Source organism: Oncorhynchus mykiss, chromosome 12, assembly GCF_057628025.1.
Source record: "Oncorhynchus mykiss isolate SJ-2025 chromosome 12, ASM5762802v1, whole genome shotgun sequence".
NCBI lineage: Eukaryota > Metazoa > Chordata > Actinopteri > Salmoniformes > Salmonidae > Oncorhynchus > Oncorhynchus mykiss.
The window spans coordinates 93,618,023-93,627,271 of record NC_143033.1 but is presented as its reverse complement, the minus strand read 5'-3'; the positions used below and the strand labels follow the sequence as shown (position 1 = coordinate 93,627,271).

The following is a 9,249-nucleotide window of genomic DNA, read 5'->3' as shown; positions in this document are numbered from 1 at the left end:
TGAGAAGGTGCTGGAGATCAACGTAGGCTACAGTTGACGGCATTGCAAAGTTATAGACGGCTTCTCTCGTCGTCATTGTGACACATTTACTTTGACGGAGATGTTCCTTAATGCGCTGCAGAACAGACTTGAGAGTATACGTGTGGTCTTCCCTCTCTTTTGTTCTTCCTTCTCTTCAATTGACCCATATTCCTCAGTAATTAATTAAACTGACACCAGATCAGAGGTGAACTTTTATTAATACATTCTTAGTAAAGTGATTAACATTAAAAGGTATACAGTGCAATTACCAACCCTTCTCTCCAAGAAAAAAACATCAGTTAAGAGTAAGACAAGAGCAACAGAACACGCATGCTGCATTATTTAATGTTCCCCTAGTCTATCTGCAGTCAGCCAGGTACTATATTTGGCAGGACATGATACAATAGTATTTTAATGAAAAGACCGCCACCTTGTGGGATAAACAGAAAACTACACAGATGTGGGTTGTGTTCATTAGGGCAGTGGTTCCCAACCTTTTTCGCTAACTGTACCATCAACAGAATTTTGCTTTGCCTAGAGAACCCCTGAAATACCCCCGCATGTACATTTTACCAGTAAGCTTATGGTCTCATGAGTCTTCTCAAGTACCCAACTCATATACTATACGATAGGTGGAAATCAACTTATAGGCCTAATTATTATATGGAAAAATTAAAACGACAACGGATAATTTAAGCAAAAGACATCAGCCATACGGACAACCAGACCCTTCCAATGAAAAAGGGCCTAAGATAAGAGTAAGGTATGTTACACAAACGGAATGCATCTCAATTTCCCCCATTTTCTCTGGCCCTCTCTTTACATTGTGTTTTCCCTCCTTCATCATGCTTCCTGTTCAGCTGTCTTCCCTCCCTCCTCTTCTCCTCTCACATGACCCCTATCCCTTTCCATCTCTATCCAATATTTGAATATCCTCCATTTATTTATTTCCTTGACAGTGTCACCTCCGTTCTCCCTGTCTTGTCTTCCCTAATTCCTATCCATATAAGCCTTTGTCCAATACCATCAACCCTCACAATTATTATCCTAACCCCCTCAACCTCTCCCTCTCTTCCCTGTACCCTCCCTCTCCCTGATCACTACCCCTGAATCCCAAACCCCTAGTCCCTAGCCACGAAGCACTTACATAGATCTGAGAGGATTGGACCGGTATAAGCAATATGGTGGTAGCTCCATCTGGCCTTCTGATAGGCCAGACGGGAATTGGCGCCATATAGCTTAAAGGACATCTTTCCAATCCTCTCAGATCTACCCTACTGCATAGGGGGTGGGGACTAGGGGTTGATTTGGGATTCAGAGCCCCCTTAGCGTGAGTCCATGAGGGGCTGCAGCCAGAGCAGGAAACGGGACACCTTCTGGTAGATGTAACCCTGACTACAGTCTGCCCCTGCTGGTCTGGAGACTACCCCGGTCAGATAGAACACCTCCCTGTGGAGAGATAGGATGGGACTCCCCGGCCCCAGGATGCAGTCACCCTTGGGTCTCACTGTCGTACAGCCCATCTTGTTGGTGACCAACCCCGGGTGCCTCTCCACACACTGGGGCAAACGCTCATACGCCAGGTGGTTGAGAGTGAGCGGGCCTTGGACCTCCGTGGCGTCCACGGGGTCCTTCCAGCCAGTGACCACGGCCGGATACTCGCCAGTCATCAGGACGACCTCTGCAAAGTCACGTTCGGGCAGGCAGGCAGCGACCACGTGTTTCTTATAGACGATGCGCTCGCGGAGCTCGAGGACGGCCAGGTCGTTGTCAGGGCGACCGGGTACGTAGCGGGGGTGGACGTGGACGACTTGGACATAGAGCGTCTGTTCGCCATCTTCAGATGCGGTTTGGCGCTTGCCTGGGAGGGGAGGGACGAAGTACTCAAAATCAATAAAGGAACACATACTGTAAAGCAAATCAAAAACATACCCTCTCACACACACGCAGGAATGAATACACGCATGCACACACACACACACACACACACACACACACACACACACACACACACACACACACACACACACACACACACACACACACACACACACACACACACACACACACACACACCACCAGTGGAGCCTGAGCCTGTAGACTGGACATGATGCCCCATGATGAGCACTCACCGACAGCCACCTGGAAGTTGACGTATTTCTGGGCACACTGGGCTGTAGTTAGAACCAGGTTCTCCTTCAGAATGACACCACTACAGAACCCTACAGACTCTGTACTCTTCAGAATGGCCTGCACAATGACAACACAACAGTTACAATATACAGCAGAGATGACACCGCAAAATACATTATCACAACTATGGGAATATTGGGTTAATGTGCTGTAGCTTTGATAGTGAGGGGTTGACTTCGTGAGAAAAATGAATCTGAGAGCATAGTAGTGCCTGTCAGTGGACAGTGTGTACCTAGTTTGAATTGTGTGTGTGTGTGTGTACCTCATAGTGGTGTGTGTTTTCCTACCTGCCAGGGACACTCTCCAGAGTTGCAGGCTAGTCCCTCAAAGTTGCTGGCGATGTTGGTTGACTGTCTCTTTGTCCACTGGCTTAGGCTGTTCACCTTCCCACAGGGGAATGTCACTGAGAGAGGGATGGAGGGAGAATTACTGAGTATAGTTTAGTATAGTACAGTTTAGTATCTAGTATAGCATAGCATTAGCCTCGTACGAACCATCCTGATCTCGCAAGCTTACATTCTGTTTCACTATCCGCTAGCGAGATCAGGATGTTGCGTATGAGGCTAGAATATCACAATACAGTACAGAATCACTTAACATATAGGATAGCATAGTATAGTATAGCATAGTAGAATATGGTGACTGACCTGCAGGAATACACTTCACCCTCTCCTTCTCCTCTAGTTTCCAGCCACGGGCACAGGAACACTCATAGGACTGGTATCCTGGCTTACAGAACTGACTGCAGCCCTTGGTCTTGTCCAACATACACACTGTCTGATCTACAATCACACACAGAGAGAAAGACAGAGAAAGGGGGAGAGGCTTCTTCACTGTTGACGTTTTTTACAACATGAGTTCCCCACCAACTCGGTGTTGGGTCCTTCACGTCTCTCACCTTTCTCACAGTGGACTCCAAAGAAGCCTGACTTGCAGACACAGTCGTATCCCCCCACGCTGTCTGAGCACATGGCTCCATTCTTACACGGCTTCTCTGCACACTGGTCCCCATCTGTACACACACAGGGTTAACAACACAGCCAGTCAAATGGTACATTCACTAATACAAGACACGTGTTCTGGGGTGAAGCTATTTTAACTGTCACACCAAATCACATGGATTTCAACTGAGTGGTAACCCAAAATACTAAGTACTCTGATATGTTCCAAGAGAACGTCAGGCAGAATCATTACACTTACCTATGTAGACTGACCAGAAGATATCCTGAAAGATCAAAACAAAGTCCACTGTCAGTTTGATTCAAAATGTCTACAGAATCATCAGAAGTCCACTGTCAGTTTGATTCAAAATGTCTACAAAATCATCAGAAGTCCACTGTCAGTTTGATTCAAAATGTCTACAGAATCATCAGAAGTCCACTGTGAGTTTGATTCAAAATGTCTACAGAATCATCAGAAGTCCACTGTCAGTTTGATTCAACATGTCTACAGAATCATCAGAAGTCCACTGTCAGTTTGATTCAAAATGTCTACAGAATCATCAGAAGTCCACTGTCAGTTTGATTCAAAATGTCTACAGAATCATCAGAAGTCCACTGTCAGTTTGATTCAAAATGTCTACAAAATCATCAGAAGCAAGAAGATAGATTTTAAAAAAGGAGATGAGTGGAGAGAAGCAAGGTAAGGAGGAAGGTTTGGAGGTTGTTAAAGAGGACGTCTGAGGTGAGAAAAGGAAGGATGAGCTGAAGGAGGTGAGGAAAGAAGGGAGTCTAATAGAGGGAGGTATGAGGAAAGAAATCTGTTCAGTGGGAAGAGGGAGCATTGGCCCACCGTGCGGTAGGAGTCCTGGAAGATCTCCCTGGCCTCCTCGTAGTTGCAGACCTCCTCCAGACACTCCCTCTCCATGTTGGCAGGGAGCAGGCTCTCCTCGTTGCCCACGTTGGCCCTCTTCTGGCGGGATAAGGTGATCACTTCACTGGCCTCCTGCTTGTCCAGGAACACTGGGGGGTGGGGGGGGGGATTTTAGTTGTTGTACTTTTGATACTCATTCACAAAATATATATTTTTTATCTCAATGGATAGTCTATTTTTCATATAACCTGATTCCACTTAAATAGTTAGGTCACACATTTGAAAATAGTTTAATACAGATTCTCGGCCTAAATCTGTCAAATCTATGTAGTAGAGTACAATAGTAACATTCTTTGTTACTAATTAACTAAGGCCTAAACCCAGTGCCAAAAAAGCACAAAACTACACCAATAGACCTAAACACTCTTCACACAGTACCTTTGACTCTACGGATCCCCACTTCCAAAAAAGGTCTCAGATTCCATTAAGAATGTAGCCTGATGCCTCCATGACAAACTATCCTTGTCTAATGTCATCCTGCCCCTTCCCATGTCCTGGTGTCCTGTCTAGTGGATAAACAGGCCACTTCCCTGTCCTGGTGTCCTGTCTAGTGGATAAACAGGCCACTTCCCTTTCCTGGTGTCCTGTCTAGTGGATAAACAGGCCCCTTCCCTGTCTTGGTGTCCTGTCTAGTGGATAAACAGGCCCCTTCCCTGTCCTGGTGTCCTGTCTTCTGGATAAACCGGTCCCTTCCCTGTCCTGGTGTCCTGTCTAGTGGATAAACAGGCCACTTCCCTGTCCTGGTGTCCTGTCTAGTGGATAAACAGGCCACTTCCCTGTCCTGGTGTCCTGTCTAGTGGATAAACAGGCCCCTTCCCTGTCCTGGTGTCCTGTCTAGTGGATAAACAGGCCACTTCCCTTTCCTGGTGTCCTGTCTAGTGGATAAACAGGCCACTTCCATTTCCTGGTGTCCTGTCTAGTGGATAAACAGGCCCCTTCCCTGTCTTGGTGTCCTGTCTACTGGTTAAACCGGTCCCTTCCCTGTCCTGGTGTCCTGTCTAGTGGATAAACAGGCCCCTTCCCTGTCCTGGTGTCCTGTCTAGTGGATAAACAGACCCCTTCCCTGTCCTGGTGTCCTGTCTAGTGGATAGACAGACCCCTTCCCTGTCCTGGTGTCCTGTCTAGTGGATAAACAGGCCCCTTCCCTGTCCTGGTGTCCTGTCTAGTGGATAAACAGGCCCCTTCCCTGTCCTGGTGTCCTGTCTACTGGATAAACAGGCCCCTTCCCTGTCCTGGTGTCCTGTCTAGTGGATAAACAGGCCTCTTCCCTGTCCTGGTGTCCTGTCTAGTGGATAAACAGGCCCCTTCCCTGTCCCGGTGTCCTGTCTACTGAATAAACAGACCCCTTTGCTGTCCTGGTGTCCTGTCTAGTGGATAAACAGGCCCCTTCCCTGTCCTGGTGTCCTGTCTACTGGATAAACAGGCCCCTTCCCTTCCCTGTCCTGGTGTCCTGTCTAGTGGATAAACAGGCCCCTTCCCTGTCCTGGTGTCCTGTCTAGTGGATAGACAGACCCCTTCCCTGTCCTGGTGTCCTGTCTAGTGGATAAACAGGCCCCTTCCCTGTCCTGGTGTCCTGTCTAGTGGATAAACAGGCCCCTTCCCTGTCCCGGTGTCCTGTCTACTGAATAAACAGACCCCTTTCCTGTCCTGGTGTCCTGTCTAGTGGATAAACAGGCCCCTTCCCTGTCCTGGTGTCCTGTCTAGTGGATAAACAGGCCCCTTCCCTGTCCTGGTGTCCTGTCTAGTGGATAAACAGGCCCCTTCCCTGTCCCGGTGTCCTGTCTACTGAATAAACAGACCCCTTCCCTGTCCTGGTGTCCTGTCTAGTGGATAAACAGGCCCCTTCCCTGTCCTGGTGTCCTGTCTAGTGGATAGACAGACCCCTTCCCTGTCCTGGTGTCCTGTCTAGTGGATAAACAGGCCCCTTCCCTGTCCTGGTGTCCTGTCTAGTGGATAAACAGGCCCCTTCCCTGTCCCGGTGTCCTGTCTACTGAATAAACAGACCCCTTTCCTGTCCTGGTGTCCTGTCTAGTGGATAAACAGGCCCCTTCCCTGTCCTGGTGTCCTGTCTACTGGATAAACAGGCCCCTTCTCTTCCCTGTCCTGGTGTCCTGTCTAGTGGATGTGAGTTCCTCCTTTCAATGTTAAGAGCTTTGGAACCCAGTGAGCCCTCTAAATAATCAATTTTCATTACTGGCTGGATTGGCTATCCAGGGAAAATAACCATCCAAGGAAAGTCCCTCTGTGCCCTTTTGTTGGGGGCGGCAGGAAGCCTAATGGTTAAGTGCGTTGGGCCAGAATCCGAAAGGTCGCTGGTTTGAATCCCCGAGCCAACTAGGTGATAAATCTGTCGAAGTGCCCTAGAGCAAGGTAAATAACCCTACTGTAATTACTCCTGTAAGTCGCTCTGGATAAGAGCATCTGCTAAATGACTAAAATGTCAAATGTGTTGCTCAGGGCCACCAGCCAGCAGCATCGTGTCCCTGGTCCCTTACCTGTCTTGGTGTTTTTAGTGTCTAGTCTGCACGTCACAGCTCCCAGTAGCAGTAAGGAAAGCAGGGTGGCAGTGGTGGCTAGGGAGCCCATGGTGGCAGCTAGAGGACAGTCTGTCTGAATGTCTGGCTGTTTGTCTGTCTAATCCTGTCAGTTCACCTCAGCAGAGTTCAAAGTTCACACCTAAAAACAACAAGGACCAGAGTTCAGAGATTCCCACATTCTGACATAGACATCACAGATGACATAACTTTCTGTCAGGATGAGCTTCAAAGAGGAGGGTCATTTTATATCAGAGTAACCTACAAAACAAGAGGATGAAGACTAATTGTTGTGAGTGTTGTTAAAAGCTTTTGGATCTTGGGATCATCATTAAAATCTTAAACTTCAGTCTTGCAGCTTCCTCTCTCTCTATATAAAAATACCTCAAAATCAACAACCTGTTTGTTTAATAGAGTTAAGACATCAAATGATCCCATCAGAACAGTGACAATGCATTTTCTAAAGAACCCCCGGACTTGGTTACAATGCTGCCATCGTGTGGTATTATACCCAGTTTATTGTTGTTTCATCCATTTCCAATCATAAACAACAAAGAGGGATAACATCAAACACACCAAACAAACTAGATTCATTGGTATTAAGCCTAGTCAAATAGTTAGTTTAATAGATTGGCTGTAACAGAACAAACAAAACAAAACAGGCCTGTGTGTTTATATTTAGTCCAACATGAATATGAACTGGTTTCATGTTGTGAATGATGCTGCTGTCATCTATAAAACAACATATGACACGACCAGACTAATCTGACATGATGCTGTAAAAGCTTGGGCTACCACAAACTGCTAAAAACATACGAATGTATGGATCTTAAACGATACTTGAAAATATAGAGGCCTATCATGCATCCACGCTATATTATGCTACCTAAATCGCAACGCGTATCCCATTATTGGAGAGATGGACCGCTATTCAGGGCGCGGCAAAACGCATGATGATTAGAACGGTAAAAAATGCACGGTAACCTACCGCGTCGGACTTCAGCCGGGGCTTGGGCGGAATGAGAAGGATGACAGAAGCCTGTTCGGTTGGTTCTCTCTCTGGTCCCGACACGCAGTTCACCGTGTGGATCCTCGGCTCTGAGATCGCAATAGAGGTTGACAGCATCACACTCCAATGTTGCTTTTTCAGGCCACTACGACGTGTGTAATCAACCACGTGAGGGCGGTCTTGGATACTTTATTCAAAGCCATTAATACAAATACTGTATGTAGGCTACTATACTGTATGGGTCCGTTCTACTGTAACCCGTTCTACTGTAACCCGATCATGGATTGTTCATGCTACTGTATGTACTGGCCATTGAGAGGTTTGAAGCAGCCGCCATATTGGTACTCCTGAGAAGGAGCAGTTCTCCAATGCTTCAAGGACAAAATTACATGCATTAGTATTTGTTTCTCTAGTTGGGACAGTAACATTAGTACTCTCTAATGAGATAATAATTTAAAAGTATGCATTAAGGTGTCTGTAGTAGAATATACATGGCAAAAATGAATGTAAACGTTAATAAATGCATTTCTATAGCTTCCAAAATCTTTTTTGTTTTACACTGGAGAAATACAAATTTTACACTGGAGGAGAAATACTAAAATGGCTTCGTAGTGGCTTCAAAACAGCGCCCCCTGTCAGTCATCCAGTGTTTATTCACATTGTTAATATTATCCTATGGTTCTATGTAGGCCTCTTCACTGTTGAAGATGAGACTGGTGTTTTGCGGGTACTATTTAATGAAGCTGCCAGTTGAGGACTTGTGAGGCGTCTGTTTCTCAAACTAGACACACTAATGTACTTGTCCTCTTGCTCACTTGTGCCTCCAACTCCTATTTTATTCTAGGTAGAGCCAATTTGAGCTGTTCTGTGAAGGGAGTAGCACACAGCGTTGTACGAGATCTTCAGTTTCTTGACAATTTCTCGCATGGAATAGCCTTCATGTCTCAGAACAAGAATAGACTGACGAGTTTCAGAAGAAACTGCTTTGTTTCTGGCCATTTTGAGCCTGTAATCGAACCCACAAATGCTGATGCTCCAGATACTAAACTAGTCTAAAGAAGGCCAGTTTAATTGCTTCTTTAATCAGCACAAAATTATAAACTTGAATTAGCTAACACAATGTGCCATTGGAACACAGGAGTGATGGTTGCTGATAATGGGCCTCTGTACCCCTATGTAGATATTCCATTAAAAAATCTGCCGTTTCCAGCTACAATAGTAATTTACAACATGAACAAAGTCTACACGGAATTTCTGATCAATTTTGTTGTTATTTTAATGGACAAAAAATGTGTTTTCTTTCAAAAACAAGGACATTTCTGAGTGACCCCACACTTTTGAACAGTATTGTATGTGGTTGCCAATGTTGAGCTTTCAACATAACTTTTGAAATGAAGCATCACTTACATGAATCCTCGACCTTGTCCTCAGTAACACACACCCTTTGGTGTGGAATTCTCCAGTCATTGGTTGAACGGCCAAACAACACAGGGTTTTCAATCCTTGATTGGTTAATCAGTGCGGTGGTTACCTTGCTGTCTTCTCCCCCTCTCTCTTCATCAGGGTTGGGGAGTAACTGATTACATGTTGGGGAATAACTGATTACATGTTGGGGAGTAA

General features: G+C 46.0%; 1 protein-coding gene across 1 annotated transcript; it reads right to left on the bottom strand.

Moving 5' to 3' along the window:
- Window positions 1–220: 220 nt before the first annotated feature.
- Window positions 221–8,212, bottom strand: LOC110511683 (coagulation factor X). Its single transcript, XM_090194187.1, has 9 exons — window positions 7,609–8,212; window positions 6,582–6,762; window positions 4,006–4,175; window positions 3,415–3,439; window positions 3,113–3,226; window positions 2,862–2,996; window positions 2,502–2,617; window positions 2,154–2,271; window positions 221–1,882 (listed from the first exon to the last, which is right to left on the bottom strand). Exons 2-9 carry the CDS (start codon window positions 6,670–6,672, stop codon window positions 1,347–1,349), a joined length of 1,305 nt encoding a protein of 434 aa, XP_090050313.1. The 5' UTR covers window positions 6,673–6,762; window positions 7,609–8,212; the 3' UTR covers window positions 221–1,346.
- Between the last annotated feature and the right edge of the window lie 1,037 nt (window positions 8,213–9,249).

What these genes read in the sequence shown, in the direction of transcription:
- LOC110511683 (XM_090194187.1), bottom strand. Translation starts at nt 6,672, where the DNA reads ATGGGCTCCCTAGCCACCACTGCCACCCTGCTTTCCTTACTGCTACTG. An exon ending in TGGAGTCCACTGTGAGAAAG is followed by an intron (nt 2,997 to 3,112) that starts GTGAGAGACGTG and finishes GTGTGATTGTAG; the next exon opens with ATCAGACAGTGTGTATGTTG. An exon ending in CTGGAGAGTGTCCCTGGCAG is followed by an intron (nt 2,272 to 2,501) that starts GTAGGAAAACAC and finishes GTCATTGTGCAG; the next exon opens with GCCATTCTGAAGAGTACAGA.